The following is a 23,721-nucleotide window of genomic DNA, read 5'->3' on the forward strand; positions in this document are numbered from 1 at the left end:
AGCGACAAAAATTTGGTCACTAATAAACTTAAATCTGTCAATAATTTTTTTTTTCTGCAATGAATAAGGACCGATCTTCTTTCACGCAAAATGCATTTTCCATACAAAAAAATATCTTGGTGAAAGGTGATTCCTTTAAGAGAAGATCAATCTTTTTTCACACAATGATGTTTTTTGCCAAAAAAAAAAAAAAAAAACCTTGTGTGAAAATGTTTTTTTTTTAAATATATTTAAATGGCTAAACATATAATAAATAAAATTATTCATTTCATTTATCAAAAAATAAAGTAAGGTTTTACAATATTATTACAAACTTGAATCCAATATCAAACCATAAGTCCACCAATACTCAAATGTGTTAGCAAAATGATGATACTCTTCCTTAAACATCAATTCTAAGAACACAACCACATATATGAATTAAAGCATTTTTTAATCAAAGCATTTTAACTGACTTCCTTGTACACGTTGCTTGGCATGATCAAATGACTCCATCCATTTTCAAGCTTCTCCAACTGTGAACAAGCAATCTTGAAGCAGAAAAACTCTGAGTTACTTTTCAAGCAATATACTCTAGATAAACATTATACTATTAAGTAGAGCACCTCCAAACAATAAAGCACAGTGACAAACTGAAAGCATACCCTAGATAAACAGTATAGACAAGTTAAAAAGGAATTTAACTGTCTAAAATTTTGAAATAATAGATTTTATTGGTAGCAACCATCCAACTTATCAGAATCAGATAAAAGCAACAAAAGTATGAATACAAAACAAAACTCTTAGACACCAAAACAAGAAGCGTATGTATGATTATACAAGGATTAAAATAGAATAATTTTATTTAGTGGTCAAAATTATCCCTTCTCAAAATTTATATAATTTAAAATATGAATGTAATTTTTAAAGGTATAATAAGATATATAAGTTCAATCCCATGTGTTAAAAATAATCCTCACCATTTTGAGAGGATTGAATCATCCTATGCCAAGATGATGATTAATCTTCCTTGTAATCCTATCCCTTTCTTTAAATATAAACCAAACATGATATAAAATAATTATCATCCTATCTTATCCTATCCATCATCCTACACACCAAACATAACCTCAAAGCATTATATTTACATGGTGCAAGCAGTTTGTTACGTCTTTCTTCAATAAGTCTGCCAAGTTAGATTTCAAAGATCTGTGATAATTGGTGTATCCACAAATAAATGTAGAACCAATAGGACCCATTCTATGTTCCTTGGCAGCCTGATTTTGTTTAAAGAAAGAAGTTCTTAGAAATCATATAATCAGCTTATTATCAAGAAGATATTCTTTTTTCTTTTGAGAAGAATTGATCAATTATTTAGAATACCTTAGCAATAGCTTTTGCTATTGTTGGATGCGACTTCAAGCCTAAGAAATCATTACCACAGAATAGAACTAGCTTCTTTACTTGCTTCTTGTTTGCACTGTCATCTTTCTCAATATAGGTACATCATCTCTACACATGACTTCATCATCTTGTATAGGACTATGACCAAAAGCCAATTTTATATATAATTGTTAAAATATTAACATAATTATATGTGTGAGTTTTAGAAACATCAAAGGTAAATAGTGATAATCAATTGTTGGGCTCTACTAAGGACAAGAAAAGTGAGTGTTAGAATTTCACATTGACAATAAATTTACAAATAAATGACTTATAAAATGGTGTGGTAGACTGAACAACTCTTCCCTAAACTATATATTTGGGATTTACTTAATGAATGATCAAGCAAACTTGGGAATCAAACAATATGGTGAAAGTTTAATCTGCAATTTGCTAAACAAGCCTTTCCAAAGTTGAAAATAAATGTTTACAAAGTGCAACCACTTAATTTTTTGGTGCAGCCCAAAGCTAAAAATGCTACAAGTAGTATATACGTAGGAGGTGGGATGAAATTTAATTAAAAGCACAAAACAAGACAATACAGAAAAACAGGACTTGTAACAAATAATCAACAACTGGCAAAATCACAGACAATCAACAACAATATTGAAAGACAGTACAAGAATTCATGAAGACAAGTTGCATTGATCATCTGTACTATAAAACAAGGTTTTATGAGGAAATAATAAAAAAGAAAAAGGGCGATGATCAATGGATCAATCAATACAAAATACAAATAATTCTGTGATGATCATTCATCATCTCTACCAAATTTTGTATAATTACTTATATACTTGTACAACAAAAAATGGCAACATACTCTAATCCATAATTTCTCAGGATTAGAAGCCCGAAAATGTGCCTATAAAGTTTATCATGTTCACAAAATCCTAAACAAATGTTGCTTTAATCTTTCATATTTTACAAAATTCCAGCAGCTTAATTATAATAAGAACAAGTAAATAATTGGAAATCTTTACTCTATTAATGTAAAGGATTGATATATATCAAAATAAAATATATGAAGGAATATGAAAGTTGTCCTAATTATTAACACACTGATGATAGAATGTGATTTTTTTCCAAATATCTACGAAATGAAAATCATAAAATTTTCTTTAATTGAATTGATGAGAAAAGATAGAATTATCAGTTAAATTTAATTTACTTTCATATTTCATCCTACCCATAAGCCAGTAGCCTTAAACCCAAAATGAAAACACTTGTACTCCCTTTCATTCCACAAAGAAATTAAACAATAATTACAAAAACTGGCCTTTGCCTTTAGATCAAAGTAGTAATACCTTGAAATCTGTCAAAGTAACAATTTCAACCAAATCCATGGGATCCACATCTTCATCATCCGTCCTACGCCGCTTCTCCTTTTCTGGGATGAACAATCCATACCTCGATTAGGATCTATTTCACAAAAAGGTTCAGTTCATGAAGTCTGTCCTGGAACCCGTTAATTTCACGTTCTTAAAAAAGATATAAAAAAAAAAAGAAAAGAAAGAAAGGACAAAACTTAACAGCTAAAAGTTTGAGAAAAGGATTAGAAACTTACAAACTTGTAAGCACCGACATAGACTTCATTTCCCAACATGCGGACAAGACTGTTGGGCGGAGTCTTAGGATTAAGAATGGAAACCTGGGAGAGTCGAACTATTTTTCGTCGAAAAGGGATCGGCCAAGGAAATGAAGGGTGAAAAGGGAAGGGGATAAGGGGTCACCGGACGTTGGGCTGACGACAACCGGACCTCTCCGTTGTCGGGGCTGGAGCGTGGGCCTTGGTTGAAGAGGGGGCGCGGGGTTTTCTGCCGGAGGGTCGAGGGGGTCGGGAGAGAAAGGGGAAGAAGAAAACAGGGAAATGAGGAGAGAGAAGGAAAAATTAGAACTTAGCTACAGATTTTCGTCGTTGGTTCCTTCAACTCTCAATTAGCGACGTAATATTTCTGTCGCTAATGTTCGGTCCTTAAGTCTTTATTTAATTCTAAAAGAATTAAAATTGTTTTCTAAAAGAAATAAAGAATTAATGACCGAAATTTTTCGACATTAGATTCTGTCGAAATTAAGTGGCATTAGCAACAAAATTTTTCCATCGTTAAAATTTGTCCGTCAAGGAGAAGGGCATGGATAAAGTATTGCATTCTTCATTCTTAAATTTTTATATTATATTATTTTTTATCTATATTTAATTAATATTTTAAATTTATCTCTATTTTCATTCTCATCCTCATTCACATGAGTGTTTAATTCAATATTCCTATAACTTTTTAAAAAATAAAATAAAAAATTATTTTTTAATTTTTTTTATTTTGCATATTAATATATTTTTTATAAAAATATATTAATTTTAATTAATCTAAAATAATAATTTATATTATTTAATAAAAAATTTATTTATTAAATATATATAAATATATATAAGGTACAAGTATGAAACAAATATTATATTATCTATTTTTATCTTTATACTCATATTTAATAAAAATTTAAAATCATATATATATTATATTATATATTTTTATTCTCATATTAATAATATAATACATATTTTTATCTCTATTCCCATATTTTTTTAAATAAAAAATTAATTTTTTTATTAAATATGAGTAAAATTAATATCTTTAATTAATTGATATTAGCGATGCTAATATTAGTGCCATTCCCATAACATTAGCATCAATATTTAGCGGTGAAATTAATTTTCTTCAATAATTTTTGTTAACTTTATCACTAAAAATAAAATAATAGTTCACCTAAACCTTCGGTAGAAAAATGCTAGCTGCAATCGTTTTGTTAAACGCTTTTAAATACTCGTGACTTTATCAAGCCACGTCATATAAATTAAGTTTTAACCGGCAACTGCTATTTTTCGATTCCCCTTTTCTTTCTTGTCAAACTTTTTTGTTATTCTTTCTTGCCAAATTTGTTTTCCATTTTAAGTGAAGACTGAAGTCTCAACGTAACAAGAAAGATTAATGAGCTCTAGTCTTTAAATAAATATAAAAAAAAAAGCTATAGATATTCACTAAAGATTTTCTTTTATTTTCCAAATAATACTTTTTCTCCATCATTTCCATAAAGCTTGGTTTTGAATATGAAAACTTAATAGGTAAATCAAATTAGACAATTGAGGCAAAGAGATATTTTTAATTATCAATCTTTGACAAGGTTTTTATTGAAAAATTGATGTTTTTTCTTCTAAGTATCTTAATCTGTCAGGGTTTTTGCCATAGAAGGTTAATTGACTTCAAAATTTATTCATATGCACTCATTATGAGTAGGGTCGGTAATCCAATCCGTTTCCGACGAGTTTTGATCCGATTCGATCCGATTTTATAGGATCGTTTTTTTTTTTGAAATTTGAGTTTTAGGTCAGATCGGATAAGATTAAAAAGTAATCGAAGTCTAGTCGGGTTCAGATTTTAGACAAACCTGATCCGATACTATATAAAAAATTATTTTTAATTAATTATTTAAATTTTTATTTATATATATATTTATATAATGAAATTTTTAAATATTTATATTTAAAAAATAATATTTTATATTTAAAAAAATAATATTTTATTAATTCGGGTCCAATCGATTACGGTTTATATAATATTGGGTCGGATCGGATCCGGATATAAAAAAATAAAAAAAATTTCGAGTAAAATTAGGTTCGAGTTTAATAACATATAAAGTCGGGTTGGATTCGAGACGAACAAAATTCGCTTCGAACCCGACCCGATGCCAACTCTAATTGTGGGAGAGGTTAATTTCAAGAATAGTTAAGGGATTCCTAATCATGTTGCAGAACCTTCAAGAGAAAAAATTTCCACTGGTTAAAATTTTAAAACATGAAAATAATAAAGGATTAGGAAAACTGATTCTATGGCTCTCAAACTTAGCTCACTTACCGATTGACTCAGTAACTCGTCAAGTCATATTGATTCCAACTTTCATGCTTCCCAAGCTTAATACTTCCTTCGCAATCTTCACTATTGAAACATCTACTAGTCAAAGAGAAATTATATTAAGTGTAGGAAAAATAAAATAAGAAAGTGGTGAAACCTTGTACAGAGATAAAACGATGAAGCTTAAAAAACCCAATTAGTTGAAGAGCCAAAACACGACACAATTCAAATCGGAATAACCATTTGACAAATGGATTTTGAAGCTTTTTCATAAAGATTAGAACTTTAAAGTTTAAACAGTGCAGATCAGAAACAAACTCTTAACCATACAAGCCAAATAAAGAGAAAAAAGATAGCAGAACAAAAAGGGATTTTTAATTTGAAAAATGAAATAAAGAGATTTGACTAATCCAAAAGTTAAAAAAAAAAAAAAAAAACCTTCAATTATGTGCAAGTGCAACTCCAGAATTCAAGTAAGAGAGTTTACAGCACAACTGGCACTTAGATTTAACTTTTAAAATGAGTTTTACGTTGTTGTCTAAAAGTACGAGTGTTTAAAGATGCGTGTTAGAGCAGTTGCCCCTAGCATTGCCCTCCTTAGGTAACACCACCTTTTGGTGACAAAAAATTTTCATTGATAATTTTCTGTCGCTGAAAAACTGTTTTCTTGTAGTGTATCACATCTCTTAATTACAATTAAGCTCTAATTTTTGCAAATTAAAGACACTTTTAAAAGATTTAGTATTTGTCTAATTAAGTACAAAATGAGTGACTAAATGATTTAGATACAATATTTGCAATGAATATGAAATTTAAGCTCTAAACTCTTTTGTTACTTTTAATTTTCTTGGAGAATTTGAAGATATGGCTTTATGAACTTTCTTTCATGTCTCTTCCTTGTACATGGGTGTTGAAAAGCCTCCTCATAGAGAGAAAAATTAGAGCCATTGGGATTGAGTTGCAAATGAAATTAGATGTTTATCTCTTGAAAAATTAGTCGTTAGAAATTATCTTAGACGAGAAGATTGATAGGATAAGTTAGAGGATTGATTAATTCTTAAATTTCATTAAGATTTTGACCATTGCTTATTAAGGATTGATCAATTTTCTTAGGAGATCGATCAGGTCATGCTAATTTTGCATTTGGGGTGATTTTGGATGAATAGCAATCATTCCTTCATATGCCAATCAACTACCTTAAATTTTGCTCTATTTACTAATTTGACTATATTTTGAATTATATAAATTCAAATCAAGACTTATTTAAAAATTCATATAAAATTAGACTTACGTATCTTTCTATACATATAAAATTCATCATCTAAATCAATGAATAAAAATTATGGTGAATTTCCAAAGTTATTTGTTGTGCAATTATCTGACAACTCATATATTCTCTGGTAAAAATTTAAAATAATTTTTAAAAAAATTTAGATTTAAATTTTATTTGATCTATTAGATTAAACTCAAAAAAAAATTTGACCATATAAAATTTAAATATTAAAAATTTATAAATCAATAAAAATAAATAAATTTAATTCAATGTTGAAAAAACTTGTTCTGACCACATATTTTTCTCTAGTTATTTATTTTTTAAAATCAATATTATTAAAATTGTATTGAATACAAGATGAATAAAATCATTTCAAAAACAATAATTAAATTTTTATTTAAATTTAAATAAATAATCTTTAAAGAGTATTTTTAATTTGGGAAATACAAAACATAAAAAGGAGGTTTAAGCTTTATAAAAACAATTTTCAAAATGAGATTTTGAAAAATCTAAATCGTGAAAGAGGAAAAGGGGTTGTGAGTCGAAAAAGGTTCTGTTTTGGTGTTCTAGTGATCGAATAATGGAGGTTAATGGTTGACAGCGATAGTCACCAATGGTCAAGGGCGATCATTTTCTGGGTTTTAGAGGTTTTGAATTTTTTTCACTAGAATTTTCAGACAACCTTTGACGGTTTCAATTGTTGGATTCTAGGTAACCCACTAGAATCTAGGTTTTTTGAAGATTCTGATGGTTTTATTCTTTGTGTTTTGATATTTCTAAAAAAGTTGGAGCAAATTGGCTTAAAGAGAAAAGGAAATGAAAATAAGAAATAAACCTAAATTTTGAAATTATATAGTAAAAACAAAATGACATCGCTTTTTGGAGTTTCACTTGAATCTCAACCGTTCTAGTAGCAAATAGGTTCTCGATCCATGTTTTTTTCTTCAGCTTTGGGCTTGAAATATCAACCTAGTCCAATAATCAAATCATGCCTAAAAATTAACGCAACCCAAATTCAATTTGTTTTCTAGCCCAAATTTTAGATTTTTAATTCTTTTTCATTTTTTTTAGTTTTCTATTATTATTCATTTATTTTTTATCATGCATATTTTTAGAAAATATTTTAACTATTAGTAATATAAACTATAAAATAATTTATAGAGAATACAATAAAAATTCAAATATGATAAATTTTATTTACCTTAGTTTAATTAGAATATTTACTAATATCATGTAATTTAATTAAGTTTTAAAAGTGAGTAAAAATTTCCTCTATGATGGAATTAAAAGATAATCACAAGTGGTGATTTTCATGAAAATCTTTAGGTGAAATTTTTTTCTAAAAATAGAAACACGTTTATTTATTTAAATCACAAGCATGTTTATTTATTCCTTAAAATTAGAAACATATTTTAATTGTTTGAAAACATAAAAAAAATTAAAAAAAACTAAAACATATGGGTTAGTTATAAGAACTAATTTCTGATTTAATTTTTTTGCATAAGTATTTTTTGTTATTCGTACCGTGTAAATTTAATAAAACTTTTGAAATAAATCCAATGATAAAATTCTCAAAGTCACTAATAGTTGATTTTTTAAAAATTTTTATGTGAGAAATTTTTCTAAGTTTTTCTTGAATGATGGATAACTTAGATAATATTTCAAGATTAATAAAAGAAATGTTTTTTCGAACAATAATAAAAATATAAAAATAAAAGTGAAAAATTAAAACTAATAAAATAAAAATTAAGTAATTAAAAATTAAATAAACTTTAAATCTTCTTTTCATAAAAAATAAAAAAAATAACTTTGATGATAAAATTCTAAAAAATCATGAAAGAGTGATTTTTTAAGAAATTTTTAGGTGAGAAAGTATTTATTAATTTTGTCAAAATAATGAAAAATTTAGATAAACTTTCAGTATAAAATAAAAATGAAAAATAAGAAAAAATAATAAAAATTAAATCATTAGAAAAACTAAACTTTTTCCATAAAATATTTAGTTAATTTGATGATAAAACCTTTTAAAGAGAATGAATGAATATTTTTAAATATTTTTTAAGGTGAGAAAATTTTAAAAATTCTTCAAAAACGATGGAGACAACTTACATTTTATCCAATATTTTGACTAATAAAATTTAATAAAGAATAAAATAATATTTTAATTAAAATAATTTTAAGATAATATAAAATTAATTGAAATCATATTTTAAATAACATTGCGAGATACTAATAACTTTCTCACATATACTTATATTTTTTAACTCAATTTTGAAATATAAACTATAACCTTTCTTTTTTAAAGAACTCATATTAAGCTTATGATTTCTCTAAAAAAGATATATTCAATTCAGTGGCTATCATAACAAAAAAAAAAAAAAGACTTTATTTTTTGTGTTTAGTAATTGAGTTTTCAAAATTACACGTTATGAAAAAAATAAAAAGATAAGATGTAATAAATCATGAATACTCGCACATTTAACCCACATCTTCCTTATTTTGCCTCATTTTCATTTTTTTTAATTTAGAATGATTTATTTTTTTTAAATAAGTGTGAAAATTAGTAATCATTACTTTTTTTTCTCTCTCACTTTTTTTTTTATCTTATGAGCACATTTAAAATTTATTTTCTTTTCACATTTTCACCTCCACTAATCCATTCTTTCAAGCTTTGACATTTCTACTCTACCAATATTAATAATTATTTTAACAACATCACAAAGCTATAAAAATTTTAATAATAAAATTTGTAAATTTTGATTTTCAAACTTTTCAAAATATTTCTTTTAAAAGTTTATATTTATATAGTTTTTTAAAGAGTGTTTAGTTTTGATATTTGAGATTATTTATTCATAGTGGTATTGAAATAGAATTAAATGTCAAGCACATGATTCAAACAAGATAGATAAGGTGACGAGGTACGCTAGATATTTTATGTGATCGCAATATGCATTTTAAAATTAAAAAGTAAAACTGTATAAAATAATTGTAAGGCTTATATTATTATATGAAATTGATTATTGGCCGTTAAAAATCAATATAAGAAGAAAATGAACATAGTAGAAATGAGAATACTTAGATGAATTTGTGGTAAAATTAAAATAAAATAAAATAAAAAATAAAAAGATTCAAAAAAATTAGGAATAGTTTGAATTGAAAAGAAGATGAGAAAGAATAATTTGTAATAGTTTGGATATATGAAACATAAGTTTAGTTGTGCATCAATTAAAATAATTGAGTCTTTAGATTTATGAGAGATTAAAATATTTAAAGATTAATCATAAAAAATATGTATGTAACTAATAAAAAATGATATGATGATAAAGAAATTAAATGAAAAGATTGTTTTTTATATAAATAAGTAGTGTAAAAAAATTTAAATTACAATCTAATCTATTTTTTTTATTTAATTTTTCATACAATCGATCTCAAAATATAAAATATAAACTTTAATGTGTTGTTATTATTATATGATATTTTAAAAATAATAATACCAAACAAATTTTAGAATCTATAATATTTTTTTATTTTTAAAATACGTCTTCCTTTATATAAAAATTTAAAGATGAATAAAGTGAGATGAATTAAAAAAATCATAAAAAAACAAAAAAAAAAGTGGGAAAGCCTAGGGACGCGTCCCACTCACTAGGCACGTGGTACATTAGCTTATATTATAAATTTCGTAAACCAAACAAAAGACTGTGCATTTATAAGAGGACAGAGATTTATTAAAACCAACGTAATTATAATAATATATAACTAAGTCAGGCAGAGGCAGCTTTATTATGGTATGAAATTTTATAGAATAATCAATACGATTAGTGTAAGTAATTAAAATTTAAAAATTATATGTAAAATATTTATATTTAAATTTTTTCGATTTTTTTATTGATAGACAATTTAAAAATTTATAAATTTTTTTTATAAATTAATGATTTACCTTAACTTTAAAAATAATATAAACTCTTAAAGATAAAATAAACTCTTTTATTCTTAAATTTTTACAAGATTTGCACTACAAGATATTTTAGATTCTTTTTCTTTCCCCGAATCAGTAAGCTCTGATTTTGGGCCAGTCTCACAATTAATTAGGCTGACCTCAACCACAAATATTTTCCGTATTTCTTCCGTACCACGACAATCACCAAACAAAATTTTATCCACAAACTATTTGAACACTGTAATTAAAGTTATTTAAAATCAAACCACCATATATTAATAATAATTACAATAATAATAACAATAAAACCCCCTTTCCTAGTTTATCCAACTGCCGCTATAGATGCTTAATTTTGATTATAATAGAGTTGATAATTTGCTTATTAGTATTATATTTATTCTATATTAAATATGTCTAAAGAACAAAAATTATTATATTAAATTATGAATTAAATTTTTTATTTTTTTAAATTTATATAAAATTTTTATTTAAATTTTAAATTATATTATTTTTATATATTTTTAATATCATACCATTATATTTAAAATTATCAAATCTAATTATCAAATTTAAAATATTGACTTAGCAAAATTCTAAATTTCAATAAAAAAATTTATAAATGAAATAGTTTCTTGGATGATTTTATCAACTACTTGAAAATTTTTTTGAACTTTTTATGCAAAAAACATTTTAGATTTGATCTAACGGAAAAAAATCGAGTGTGAAATTTGAATATTTACTCACTCAATTAATTTTCAAATAAGTCATATCTTATTCCGATTAATAAATAGAGCTGAAGTTATTGTTAAAGCTTCTAGTGAAAAACCGAAGTAACTAATTATAATAGACATTAAAAAGCTAAATGAAATATGTTTTTCTTATACATATATTTATAAAGTATTTACCTAGGTTTTAATTTTTAAAAGAGATGAAAATAAGTAAAATATTAATTGAAAGAATAAATTCAATTGAAATATTATGATTCATCATAAAAGCTATTGACAAAAATGAAATGGTAGGACAAAAGTTGAAAGGAAAAATAAATAGATTTATCATCTTGTAGTTAGGTCAAGAAAAAAATTCTTGAAGAATACCAGAAAAATCGTGTCACAAATTTTGATTAGTAAAATTTTTTTATTCCTTACTTTTTTTTTTATTTTTTTATCTATATCTAATATAACCTTCTTATAAGGTAGGAATTTAGGTACCAGATTTAATGCTCTGCATAAAAAAATCCAAAAAAAAAAGAAAAAAAAAAACAGAAACTATTCATTCATGAGAGAATTAGAATTAATGAATTTAATTGTGTCACCAAATTCTTTCGGGTAGAGCCACAGATTGGAGGTCCAGCCCGCTGGTTCCTTTTGGACAAATTAAAAGAATTTGTGTATGGAAAAAATTCATAGTTGCTAAAAGTACCATTCTCGAATCAAAAAGCTATCACAAGATTTCCATGGCCAATTTTTTTTTTTTCAACAAAATGGAAAAAAACCCATAAATTAAATCCCCTTGGCCTACAAAAACCACAAAAAAATTAAAAAATTGGTTGGTCCATGTCTTGCAAGCTGTTGCCTGTTGCAGTGCAAGGCTGAACTCTAGTCTGAGTCAGTGTTGGGGGCGTTGTGTTTTTTTCTTTTACAGCTCGTGATAAGATAGAAAGTAGCATAGAAAGGAGGGAGTTGAAAAGGAGAGGTTTGGTTCTGTCAGTAATGGGGCTAAACTTTGGCAAAGGCAACCTTGTGAAATCTTTGCCTCGTTGTCTACCAGTAGTTAGTTGGCAATTAACCTTTAACTCTTGTCCTTTTGAAATATCCATTGCTCTCTTCGCTTTCCTCCACACATAAAAAATTAAAAAAAAATCATTAGTTTCCTTTCCTTTCTTTTACCTATTTTATTACTATTGTTTTTGTTTTTTTTGGAGTGATTCTTCTTCATCTTCCTCTCTCCTTAAAAAGCATTGTTGAAACTTTGGAACTAGGAATGAATCGTGAAACAAGCTTTGAACAAGAAATGGATGGGGTTAGAAGCTTGGAACCTTATTATTCCGAGTTTGTTGAAGTTGATCCTACTGGAAGATATGGAAGGGTAAATAACTAAATACAACTGAAACCCCTTTTTGGCAAATCATTAGTTTTTGCTTTCTACATTTATTGGTTTTCTTCGTTTTTCTTTTTCTGGGAATTAAAGTTTTGATTTTGAGTCCCAAAGTTTGTTGATTTTATTTATTTATTTTTTTGCAGTATAATGAAATCCTTGGCAAAGGTGCCTCAAAGACTGTGTATGAATTATCTCATGTTTCTCTTTATTTTAAAGTTGTAAATTCATAATTTAGTGTTAAGAAGTTTTTGGTTAATTGGATGGTGTGGGTGTGTGTGTCTATTGGTTTGCTTAATTTTTCAGTTACAAAGCTTTTGATGAGTATGAAGGAATTGAGGTAGCATGGAATCAGGTGAAGCTTCATGATTTCCTGCAAAGTTCTGAGGATCTTGAGAGGTTATACTGTGAAATTCACCTCCTCAAAACCTTGAAACATGAAAACATCATGAAATTCTACACTTCTTGGGTTGATACTACTAACAGGAACATCAACTTTGTTACAGAAATGTTCACCTCTGGTACTCTCAGACAGTAAGCATTATGTAGTCTCATAGAATTTCTGTCAATCCTGTTCTTGTTTTCCTGTCTATTTTGGGTAAATGAGTCTTCAAATTAGCTTCTTTTTTTTTTAATTTTTATTTTTTATGAGGGTATCCTTAATATTCATGTTTTGGTATAGGTTTAGGCTAAAACATAGAAGAGTAAATATTAGAGCTGTGAAGCATTGGTGTCGACAGATTTTGAGAGGACTTCTCTATCTACATAGCCATGACCCCCCTGTTATTCACAGAGATCTCAAGTGTGATAACATTTTTGTTAATGGTAATCAAGGGGAGGTCAAAATTGGTGATCTTGGCCTGGCTGCAATTCTCCGTAAATCCCATGCTGCTTGTTGTGTTGGTATGTTAATGAAAAAATTGCAAATTCTTCTTTTATATTTTATTGTTTATATGCCCTTTGTTGGCATCATTTTGTTGAATAATAGACTTAATTCTCCAATGGTGCCTCATTGTCAGATCATTCTTTTGCTTCTCTCCTTTTATTATGATCAGGAACACCAGAGTTCATGGCTCCAGAGGTGTATGAAGAGGAATATAATGAATTAATTGACATATATTCTTTTGGGATGTGCATCCTGGAAATGGTCACTTTTGAATATCCATACAGTGAATGCACCCATCCTGCTCAGATCTATAAGAAAGTTGTTTCTGTATGAACCATAACCTCGCAAAATTTTTTGTTCTCAGATTGACTAATCTCCAGCGCTTGATTTGACATATTTATATTTGATATAGGGAAAAAAGCCAGAAGCTCTATACAAGGTAAAGGATCCTGAGGTTAGAGAATTTGTTGAAAAATGTTTAGCAACTGTATCCTGTAGGCTTACCGCCAGGGAGCTTCTGAGAGACCCTTTTCTCCAAATTGATGATTATGGATCTGATTTGAGACTAATAGAGTACCAAAGAGACTACATTGATGCAGGAGCTCTTGTGAGACAACCTCTTTATGATATTTACATTAGTAACAACAGATCTTTGATCAATGGATACACCAATTATCTTGGTTATGGACCTGAGAATGATTTGAGCTATAATTCACTTGAATATGAAACTGGTGAAATCGATTTGTTTACTAGTCATGTAGATGGGCATTTGGGAGATGTTGAACTTGCAATCAAGGGCAAGATGAGAGAAGATGATGGCATCTTTTTGAGGCTCAGAATTGTAGATAAAGAAGGTTAGAGTTTTGATCTATCTCCTTCCATTATTCCTATTTGGTTTCCTAAATTCTCTATCTTTGTCAGGATTAACTAAATAGAGAATAATTCTCTAGATTTCTGTTGGACTCCACGGAATTTTTATTTTTTGTGCTTTTTCAAGTCTAGGTTTAGTTGTATACTTGTGCTTCTATTCTGCATTACTGTTGCAAATTTTAATTCTTTATGCAGGTTGTATTCGAAACATCTACTTCCCATTTGACATTGAGTCTGATACAGCATTAAGTGTTGCAACTGAAATGTTGTCTGAGCTTGATATTACCGACCAAGATGTCACAAAAATAGCAGATATGATTGATGGTGAAATTGCTTCTTTAGTACCAGAGTGGAAGACGGGATCAAGCATAGATGAAAATTCACAATGCATAAGTTCAAGCTTTTGTCAGAGTTGTGCTTCAAATAGCTACCTGTCAGATTATTTATCATCAAGTAGTGCAGGTGCCAAGAACCTGCAAGTTATTCAGTGCTCAAAACACGGTTGTACTGCTGTCCATGGTCGTTTCGAAGAGATCACCTACCAAGTCGGAGGGCAGGAACAATGTGTTTCAGAGGTTGTAGAGGCATCCTTAAGCCAATCAGATGGTAGTATCCATTATGCTGACATTTGGGCTCAGCGAGAAGGACCAGAACTAAGTTCACCAGGTCCAAAGGATATCCACTGTGATGAGGCAAATGAGACATCAGATCAGCCAATTTATGGAAAGGAGGAGAGAATTATAAGCATGGATAATCAAAGTGATTCCAATTCTAGGAACTCTCTCTCTGCCTACAAATCAGTGGATTCTGGTTTCTTGGATGATTATGAGAATGAAATTAGGCAAGAACTAAGATGGCTCAAAGCAAAGTATCAAATGCAGTTGAGGGAACTTAGAGACCAACAATTAGGAGTTAAACCAAAATCTCTGAGCTCGACTCAAAGTTTCAACGACTTGGAGAATGACAAAGATAACAAAGCTTCAATATCTTCAATTTTGGCATCCCCTAAGAGAGAAAGCAATGGACCTCTCCTGAAATCATTACCCTCAGGAAAGCATCTTCCTCCATATTTTCCTATTGCTGGTGAGAAAAAATGTGCTAATTTTGCGAGCCAAGTAGTCCAAACTTCTGAGGCAATTCACAGTTCTTATAATCCTGAGACACTAGCCACTGCCAAGAGTTTCTACACAGGAGCATTGCTTCCGCACCCGCTTCACAGGGCATCATCCCTTCCAGTTGATGCTGTAGATGTGTAGAGGTTGCAGAAATTTCTAATTATATTCACCAGGTTTGCACTCCACACCCTCTTGCCATTTACTGGCCGACTCACTCTGTAACTAAAATGAAGGCAATGGATATTTGTTACTCATAGAGAGATATAACTATTCACAGCTTGTAGGTGTCCAAGAGGGATCACTTGAGTGAATGAAGATCATGTTATTGTACATTACCCCACTAAAATTAAAGTATGAAAGGTTTCACATAGTTTCATCTAATCTAAGCAGAAGGGAATTTCTTCTTATCCACATTGTTGCATTGTCTGTGAGAATTTCAACTGCTGAGGATCTGCCATGTCTTAAAGAATGCTGTTGAGGAGGGTAATTTTCCGACTGCCCATGACAATGTACATTTAATATTGCATTGTGTCCGTTGTAGCTATAGGATCAGTCTCCGAATTCCCTCCACAGAATTTTCAACCCCACCTATCCAAATTAGTCTTATAGCTCCTAAAAACCTGCAGCCACAAATGACAGATCATCCATGAAGTCCATTGCGATCACCATAGGCCCTACTTTTTTTTTTCCTTCTAAAGTAAACCATTGCACGACTGTGGATCATTTTGTGAGAACAAAAAAGTAGGATGGTCCAAGAAAGTATGATGGCTTTAGTGGTTCAACAAGAACACGTCACTAACCTAACTGCGGCGTCGTGTGATTATGATTATCTGCGTGCACAACTTGCCAACTTGATTAGATATTTGAATGGTATGATCAGTACTGTATACAGCCACAAGCTGTTTAGCTTCCTGCCTGTCTATACTTTGTAAAATTACTGTGGATTGCAGCTACTTGCATGCTCACAATAATTCTAGGACACACCACAACTTCAAATGCAATGGATGTTATGAGATTTATTAAAAAAAAAGAGTAAATTAATATTTAGTAGATAATAACAATTAAAATTGGCAATTGTTGTATTTTTATGCGTTTTTGTATTTTTTGGTTAAATATGTGGAATATAAAATTTTTTTTATAATTCGTATTTATACAATATTTTGTTTTTACGAAACTTTTATATGATATTAATTTAAATTTTAAATCATATTATTTTTATATATATTTTATATTATATTATTATATTATATTTAAAAATTTCAAGTCTAACAACAATCATATGATACAACATTCATATAATTTGTTAATTAAAATAAAAACTTTAATTTTAATAATTAAATTAAATTATGATATATTTAATTATAAATAAAACGTCATAAATAATAAAAGATTCAAATTTAGCTAAAAAGAATAGTAAATTAAACAATTTGATAAACAGTAGTAATGAAGTGTTAGTTTAGAGTTATGACTTGTGACTTCCAGTAAACTGTAACTTTCATGAACCTAATATTTTGCATCGTAGCTGCCCACGAGACCAAGAAAAGTTAGGTCGTGGGAAAGTGCTTTACAATTAACGTATACAGATTCCCTTATTACTTCGCATTCGAAAGAGGCTTTTACAAAACAAAGCTTCCCCTGTTGAATTTAGAAGCAGAAAGCAAGAAAAAGTGAAATCTTTCGTACAAAAAAGATTACCCAAGTAATCACTTTTAAAACTTGCATTGAATGTTGCCTTGTTTCTGTCATTCTCATCCACAGCCTACACTTTGTCACTTGTGCCACGCCCAACAAACCTTGGTTCCTCTTTCTCAATCAAGTTCTGCTGTGCGACTGTCTTTCCAGAAAGATTTGCAGTTTGTTATAATGCCACTCTAGTTGATGTAATAAAGGCACCGACAAATCAAAGGACGATTTACTTGGGCCGCATTTGAATTTGACTGATGCCCCGTTTTGATGCGATTTTCTTTTGTGCAATTCTACCCTGTGATTAAGTGGTTGGATCCAATTCGTTTTTTTTTATAATGAAATCTTAAATTTGAATCTCGATAATTATTTATTAAGATTATTTTAAATATATAATTTATATTTATTTATTTTAAATTATGATATATTTTATTTTGATTTGAAGATTAAATAATTTATTTATTTTAAATTTTTTTATCAAAAAAATAATTTTACTGTGCTACAAATGCGTTTGTAAAAAAAAAAAAAAATAATAATAATAAAAATTTCTCACCGTGTCTCAGAATTTTCATTGGAGAGGAGGATTTGTTAAGATTTTTTATTCTCACCGCAATTTTTTTTTTTTCAAAACAAGCCCTACTTCAATTTTTTTCTCTTTTTATTTTTGAAATTATAGTACACACCTGCCACTTAAGCTTTCCTAGGTCCATTTTTTCTTTTTTCTTAAACTTTATTTTAAAAAAAAATAATTATTGAATTGATATAAAAATAATTATTATCTTCTAAATTATCTTCAATTTGTGTAGATATATTATTATTAATTTTTTTAAAAATCATTTGATATAGTACTATCATTTTTATTAATTTTTTAAATTATTTATAAACAAAATTAATATTTGATATAAAATAATTTTAGTAATTTCAATTGTTTATAAATACTAAATAATTTAAAATTTATATTTATACAAATTTAAATTTAATATTCTTAATAATAATTTTCCTTCTAACTCTATTTTATATCATTGCAATCAATATGTTTACATTCAAATATATTTTATTATTGATTTTAATTTTATAGTTATAATACCTAATTTTACCATTATAATAATCTCATATTTACCCCTTATTTCAATTTCATCAAAACTAATTTTATTGTATATTCAAATGAATCTTTATTCGTTAAAAAGATCAAACATGTGAGAAAGAAACTTACATATATTATTTGACATTGTTACCGATTAAATTTGTATCATTAAAATTTTAAGTTTATAACTCTTAACATTCACATTATTATTGACTTACATTATGTAAATTTTAAAATTGTTATTTCTATGCATGCTACAATTTATATAGTGTTAATGACAAAAATGTCATCTGAATAATAGTCAAATATTTAAATTAGTGCTTAAACTTAAAAAAGAGTTATGTGGTATTTGAACCAATAAACTATTAACAATTTTGATTGTGGATTTTAAAAAGGAGTAATGTAATGCTTCAACTAATAAATTGTAAAAAAAAACCTATTAGCAAATTTAGCTAGTGAACGGTTAGTGGAAAGTGATGTTGGTAAAAAATTTTGGATTGAATGTTGTTTTCAAAAAAAAAAAAAAAATTAACCAAACAAATCCTTTTAAGTTTTAACCCTTTTAACTTTTTTTGTTAAATTTTATTTATTTTCTAAAAAAGTAATTGTAATGGTCTTCTTTTTACGAAAATTAAGTGAAGAAACTGATTCTACTAGATTAATCAATTATTCCTGTTATTCCCCCCATAAAAAAAAAAAAAAAAAACTAAAGAGAATGATAGCTTTAGTAATAAACTTTACCTTGAGCTAAAGTAGGATTCTACTACATTAATTTATTTATTAACTTTAGTAATAAAAGTTTCCGATTTCGTTTTTTTTCTTAAACAAAAAAAGTAACATTTAACCAAAAAAAAAAAAAAAAAAAAAGAGTTAAAAGGATTTTTGGTTATATAATATTTAAAAATACGTTTTCTTGACAAAATAATAATTATCATCCAAAAATTTTGGACCAATGATAGTATGTCATGTGTATGTTAACTTGAAAATTTTCTACCATTAGTGATATATTAATTTCATGGGTCACTTTAATAGATATGTTAAAGGATAGAGCTACCTTAAAGCCTGATGAGTCGATTTGACTCCAGCAAAACCTTGAATAAAGAATTTCAAGTTGAGGCTCAATCCAACCTAAAAAATTAAAATATTAATAAAAGTTATTTTTATTTAATATTAATGTTAAAATATATTTAACATATTAAATATTAATATTTTATTTATATATATATATATATATTTCGCTTTTAAACTTCGGGAGTTGGATCAAACCTTGAATAAATTTTTTTTAAAATCAATAGAGTCTAATCTAACTTATGAATAAATTCAAATATTACACATGTCATTTTTATATAAAAACTAATTCATCAATTTTTATTAATGATTCACTAATGATGTTAATCCAAATACTAAATTTTTGACAATTTATTAATTCAAATTTCATATTGCCAAATCCCAAATTTTATTGGCCAAAAAAATCTCTAAATTTAAATATTAATTTGACCTTATAACATATTTCAGATACCATTTTTGTCATTAGCTTTTTTAAAATTTTGGGAAATTAATTGAAATTTAAAGTCAAAGTCAACTTAAAATAACTTCTCCTTTTACTATTCTTTGACGAAGAAAATTGCAAGTATTTGGTAAAATATGCTGTTTGAAGTGTGGAAATTGTCATTTTCTTTCAATCTCCAAAAAAATACGTTAACTTGTGTGTTATCATGACATTTGCCTTTTTTTCTAAAAAATAAATAAATAAATAAAATAAAAAAAGGGTTCTTGCAAAATCAAAATATGTTCTATAGTTGGGCAAAGACCAATATTATAGGTCATATTCCCCCATTATAAGTCCATAACATCTTTAATGACCGAGGGAGAAAGAAAGATATGCTTCGGCAACGACCATGCTTGAAGTGAACTGACTCCTGATTTTTAAAAAAAAAATATTTTTATAGTTTTATTTTGGTAATTTGCCTCTTGAGTTTTTATTGCCTACCAAATCCAAATTACGAAATTCAACCTGTTTCGTTCTGCTAAAAGTTTGCTCCGTAAAAGAAAAGGGTTATGCCCAAAACTGCATATATATCCCCTTGGTGCTTTGGAATCTCAACATGGTTCTTGCACCGCCAAACTAATCCAACGGAAAATTTTTGAATGCAAATGAAGAGGCCCACCTTAATGTCAATTGTAACGATCCAACTTTAATATAATATCATCATGAAAAATTTAAGACTTAACAAATGTACAATAACACTATTTTATATATTGTTCATGTGTAAGTTTGATGTTTACTCTGTAATAAATTCATAAGAAGTATGAGATTAAAGAACAGAATAAATCCGGACTTGATATCATGTTTAAAAAATTATTTTAAATATGAATTATTTTTCAGGAGAATATCCTATATATTTATTTTAAGAGAATCAAGCTAATCATGTTGTAATTGTATTGTAACCTTTAATTACAGTAATTCCATTAAAAATATATAAGGTTGTAGTTGCTGCCATCATATTCACCGTAGATTTGTGTAAGTTTGAAGAAATTAAAGAATCAGTCTCATGTTGTGGAGTCCATAACACCTCCACACCCTATAAGAGGCAAGTCCTTGTACGCCTTAAGCAATTAGTATTGAGTCCTTATTTCCTTACCATAGTTTTGGTGGAACTGATGTCACCAAAGAAATCAATGCCTTCATCATGTCCGCAGTGCTTGTAATTGTAGGCAAATTGCGTACAACTTTAATTGCCACCAGGATTGTTACCTGTGAATGAAGAAGTATTAAAGTGATAAGATGAGAACAGAATATTAAAAGATATTAGCAAGCAGAAAGAAGCATAATCGAATTAATAATAATTCATGCAACTGAGCTCAATGGATGCAGATGCTATAGTAGGATGTTCATAGATACTTTCAAAGATCAGAAAACAAAAAAATTTAAACGAAAATTTTTCTCTAAACACTCTAAAATTTTTCTTGAATACCTCCAAAATTTTTTTCTGCATTTTTTTTTTTAATTCCTTAATGCTTTACTCACAGTCACTACTCAATACTCGGTCATAATCCACAGCCAACAAACATCTAGCACCCAGTAAATACTCACTACAATAAGTCGACACTAAAAAGAAATTTTGGATCCGTCACTGATAAAGCTAGTAACTTAATGAAATATTACACGAAGCGCACAGCTATGTAATCCTTCCTTATAACTTTACCAGCATTTGGAACAAATGCTCTTATCTTTTGGACGGGGTTGACATTTACCAATGACCGTCAAATTGCTCCCCTTCTTCCTTGTAAAGACGTTGGAAACGCTTTTTGACACCTTCAATCGTCAAGCAATGATTACTATGAGAAATTATTATTAGACAAAACATTTAAATTTAAAAAAAGATGCAGTTGGAAACCATCGAATCAACCATATATTATGTTGAGCTTATTGACTTACAAATGAATAGCCATAACAAAATTAAGTTGAATAACCTGTAAACATCTAATTTTGTTCGAATACGTTCCAGTTAGTTATGATACTTTTAAAATTGAGACTTAATTCATATCCAAAATTTTTTTTGGGATTTACGAATATTTAAAATTGAATTATTAGCTAAATTAATCAAAATGTCCTGTAGTCAAACTTTATCAATCTTAGTCAAATTTAGTCAAACTCAACTCAATCTTTGAACTTCATGATTGAATAAGACTATTATGGCTTAGGAATAAAATTGTGATTTGGATACTTGAAAATCTTGTTGGACCTCAAAGAAGAGAGAAGTTAGAGGCATTTTCGTTATATGACCTTTTCAAGGTTAATTTTTTATGAAAAACTCCAAATCATATTTAAATATTATTTTATAAATTTTGATGCATTGAAATTCTTGATTGCATCTTGAAAGAAATGAAATTATTGAAATGCCTTTTAGGTTTTAGGCTTTTTTGAGATTTAAAAAAAAAAAAAAAACTTCAGATCATGTTTAAATATTACTTTATGAGTTTTGATGCTTTGAAAATTTTGATTGCACATTACAAAAAGTGAAATTACTAAAATATCATTTAAGGGTATTTTCATAATTTGATCTTTTCGAAGTTATTTTTCACAAAAACTTCAGATCATGTTTAAATATTATTTTATAAACTTTGATACATTGAAAATCTTGATTGCACCTCAAAATGAGTGAAATTACTAAAATGCCTTTTATTGGTATTTTCGTAATTTGGCCTTTTCGAGGTTGTTTTTTTATGAAAAACTCCAAATCGTAGTTAAATATTATTTTATGATTTTTGGTCTATTAAAATCATAAAAATAAAAATTGGATCATAAGATTTTGAGAATATCATGAAAAAAGCTTAAAAATACTAATAAGGGTATAATGGTCTTTTCTCATTAGGACAACTACACTAGAGGCCAAATTATATGCTGTATTTTTTTAAAGCCATTGATCTTAAAAAGGTTTAAGTCTTAGGGTCAAGATTGCATTGTTTGGATACTAAGCTTGATGGAAAAGACAAAAATTACTATGACAATTGGATAGGGATTCATCAAAGGCCAAACAAATATTTGCTTGACCTTTAAATCACATAAAGGGCTGGAACTTGAAGAAGGCAGCACCTAGAATTAGCAGCAATCACTAAAAGATAAAAAGAGAAAGTTGCAAAAAAATTGGAATAGCTTGAAAGGTATCATTTTTCTCCCTTTCATGCATTTCATTTTTAACTCATTTCTTTTTTATTTAATTTTTTTTATAAAAAAGAATAACCCTTCTCATGGTTGATTCTCTATAAATCCATGCTTGATTCATTACTCTTATCCTATCAAGATAATGGTTGTGATTTGAGATGAAATAAAAATAAAAAATATAAACCTTAATGCAAATAAGCTTATGGCCAAGATATATTTCTTTATGGCTGAAGCCTTCTTTTTCCCCTTTTGATGTCTTACATGCCTTGTTTGTTGATATTGATGTGTTTGTGATGATAAGGCCTTATGATGGTTTTGTTTACTTGGTTTATTCATGTGTTTAATTTGCTTTTGATGAGTAAAATGCCATTCTATTTTTTTTTTATCTTATACAATTCTTTAAGTGCTTGTCAATATATATATATATATATATATATTTGAAAATAAATATGATGCTCTAGATGTTGATATATGTTTGGTATATGGTTTGATCATGCAGTAGAAATAAAAATTTTTTTTTTTCATAAAAGCACATGGAGCTTTCAACCAAGCCTCATCAATGACTAGGCCGAAGCTCATTTTCCTTCAAATAATGCTATATTTTTGTTTAATGTTACATTAATTTTATCCCTCTCAAAGTCTTGAAGAATGCTTGATGAAAATTTTCAAAAATATAAATAAGAATTAAATTTTTTTAGTGTTTTACGAAATAAAAAAAAATAGGCTTTGTTGTATGGTAATCAAGTGCAGTGAAAGCCAATATAAAGATGCGCATTATGGTCAATA

At 27.7% G+C, this 23,721-nt stretch overlaps 1 protein-coding gene and 1 long non-coding RNA gene across 4 annotated transcripts; one reads left to right on the plus strand and one right to left on the minus strand.

Annotated features, from left to right (window-relative positions):
* Window positions 1-247: 247 nt before the first annotated feature.
* On the minus strand, window positions 248-3,538 carry LOC111307327 (uncharacterized). Of its 2 annotated transcripts, none has more exons than XR_016332127.1 (3): window positions 2,987-3,538; window positions 2,727-2,877; window positions 248-530 (listed from the first exon to the last, which is right to left on the minus strand). It is a non-coding gene; the product is annotated as an uncharacterized LOC111307327 (long non-coding RNA). The 2 variants fall into 2 exon arrangements; XR_002692149.2 differs by having other exon boundaries at window positions 2,727-2,841; window positions 2,987-3,525.
* An 8,569-nt stretch (window positions 3,539-12,107) lies between these two features.
* On the plus strand, window positions 12,108-15,913 carry LOC111307955 (putative serine/threonine-protein kinase WNK9). Of its 2 annotated transcripts, XM_089751388.1 has the most exons (8): window positions 12,108-12,306; window positions 12,516-12,622; window positions 12,778-12,815; window positions 12,938-13,165; window positions 13,314-13,534; window positions 13,687-13,844; window positions 13,930-14,371; window positions 14,583-15,913. In XM_089751388.1, the coding sequence occupies exons 2-8, from the start codon at window positions 12,518-12,520 to the stop codon at window positions 15,641-15,643; spliced, it is 2,253 nt and encodes a 750-aa protein (XP_089607514.1). In that variant the 5' UTR covers window positions 12,108-12,306; window positions 12,516-12,517; the 3' UTR covers window positions 15,644-15,913. The 2 variants fall into 2 exon arrangements, with proteins under 2 accessions (XP_089607514.1, XP_022762070.1); XM_022906335.2 differs by lacking the exon at window positions 12,108-12,306 and having other exon boundaries at window positions 12,335-12,622.
* The last annotated feature ends 7,808 nt before the right edge of the window (window positions 15,914-23,721 follow it).

The sequence above is a fragment of the Durio zibethinus genome, chromosome 22 (assembly GCF_047325235.1).
Source record: "Durio zibethinus cultivar Kanyao isolate XHJ-2024 chromosome 22, ASM4732523v1, whole genome shotgun sequence".
Taxonomy (NCBI): Eukaryota; Viridiplantae; Streptophyta; class Magnoliopsida; order Malvales; family Malvaceae; genus Durio; species Durio zibethinus.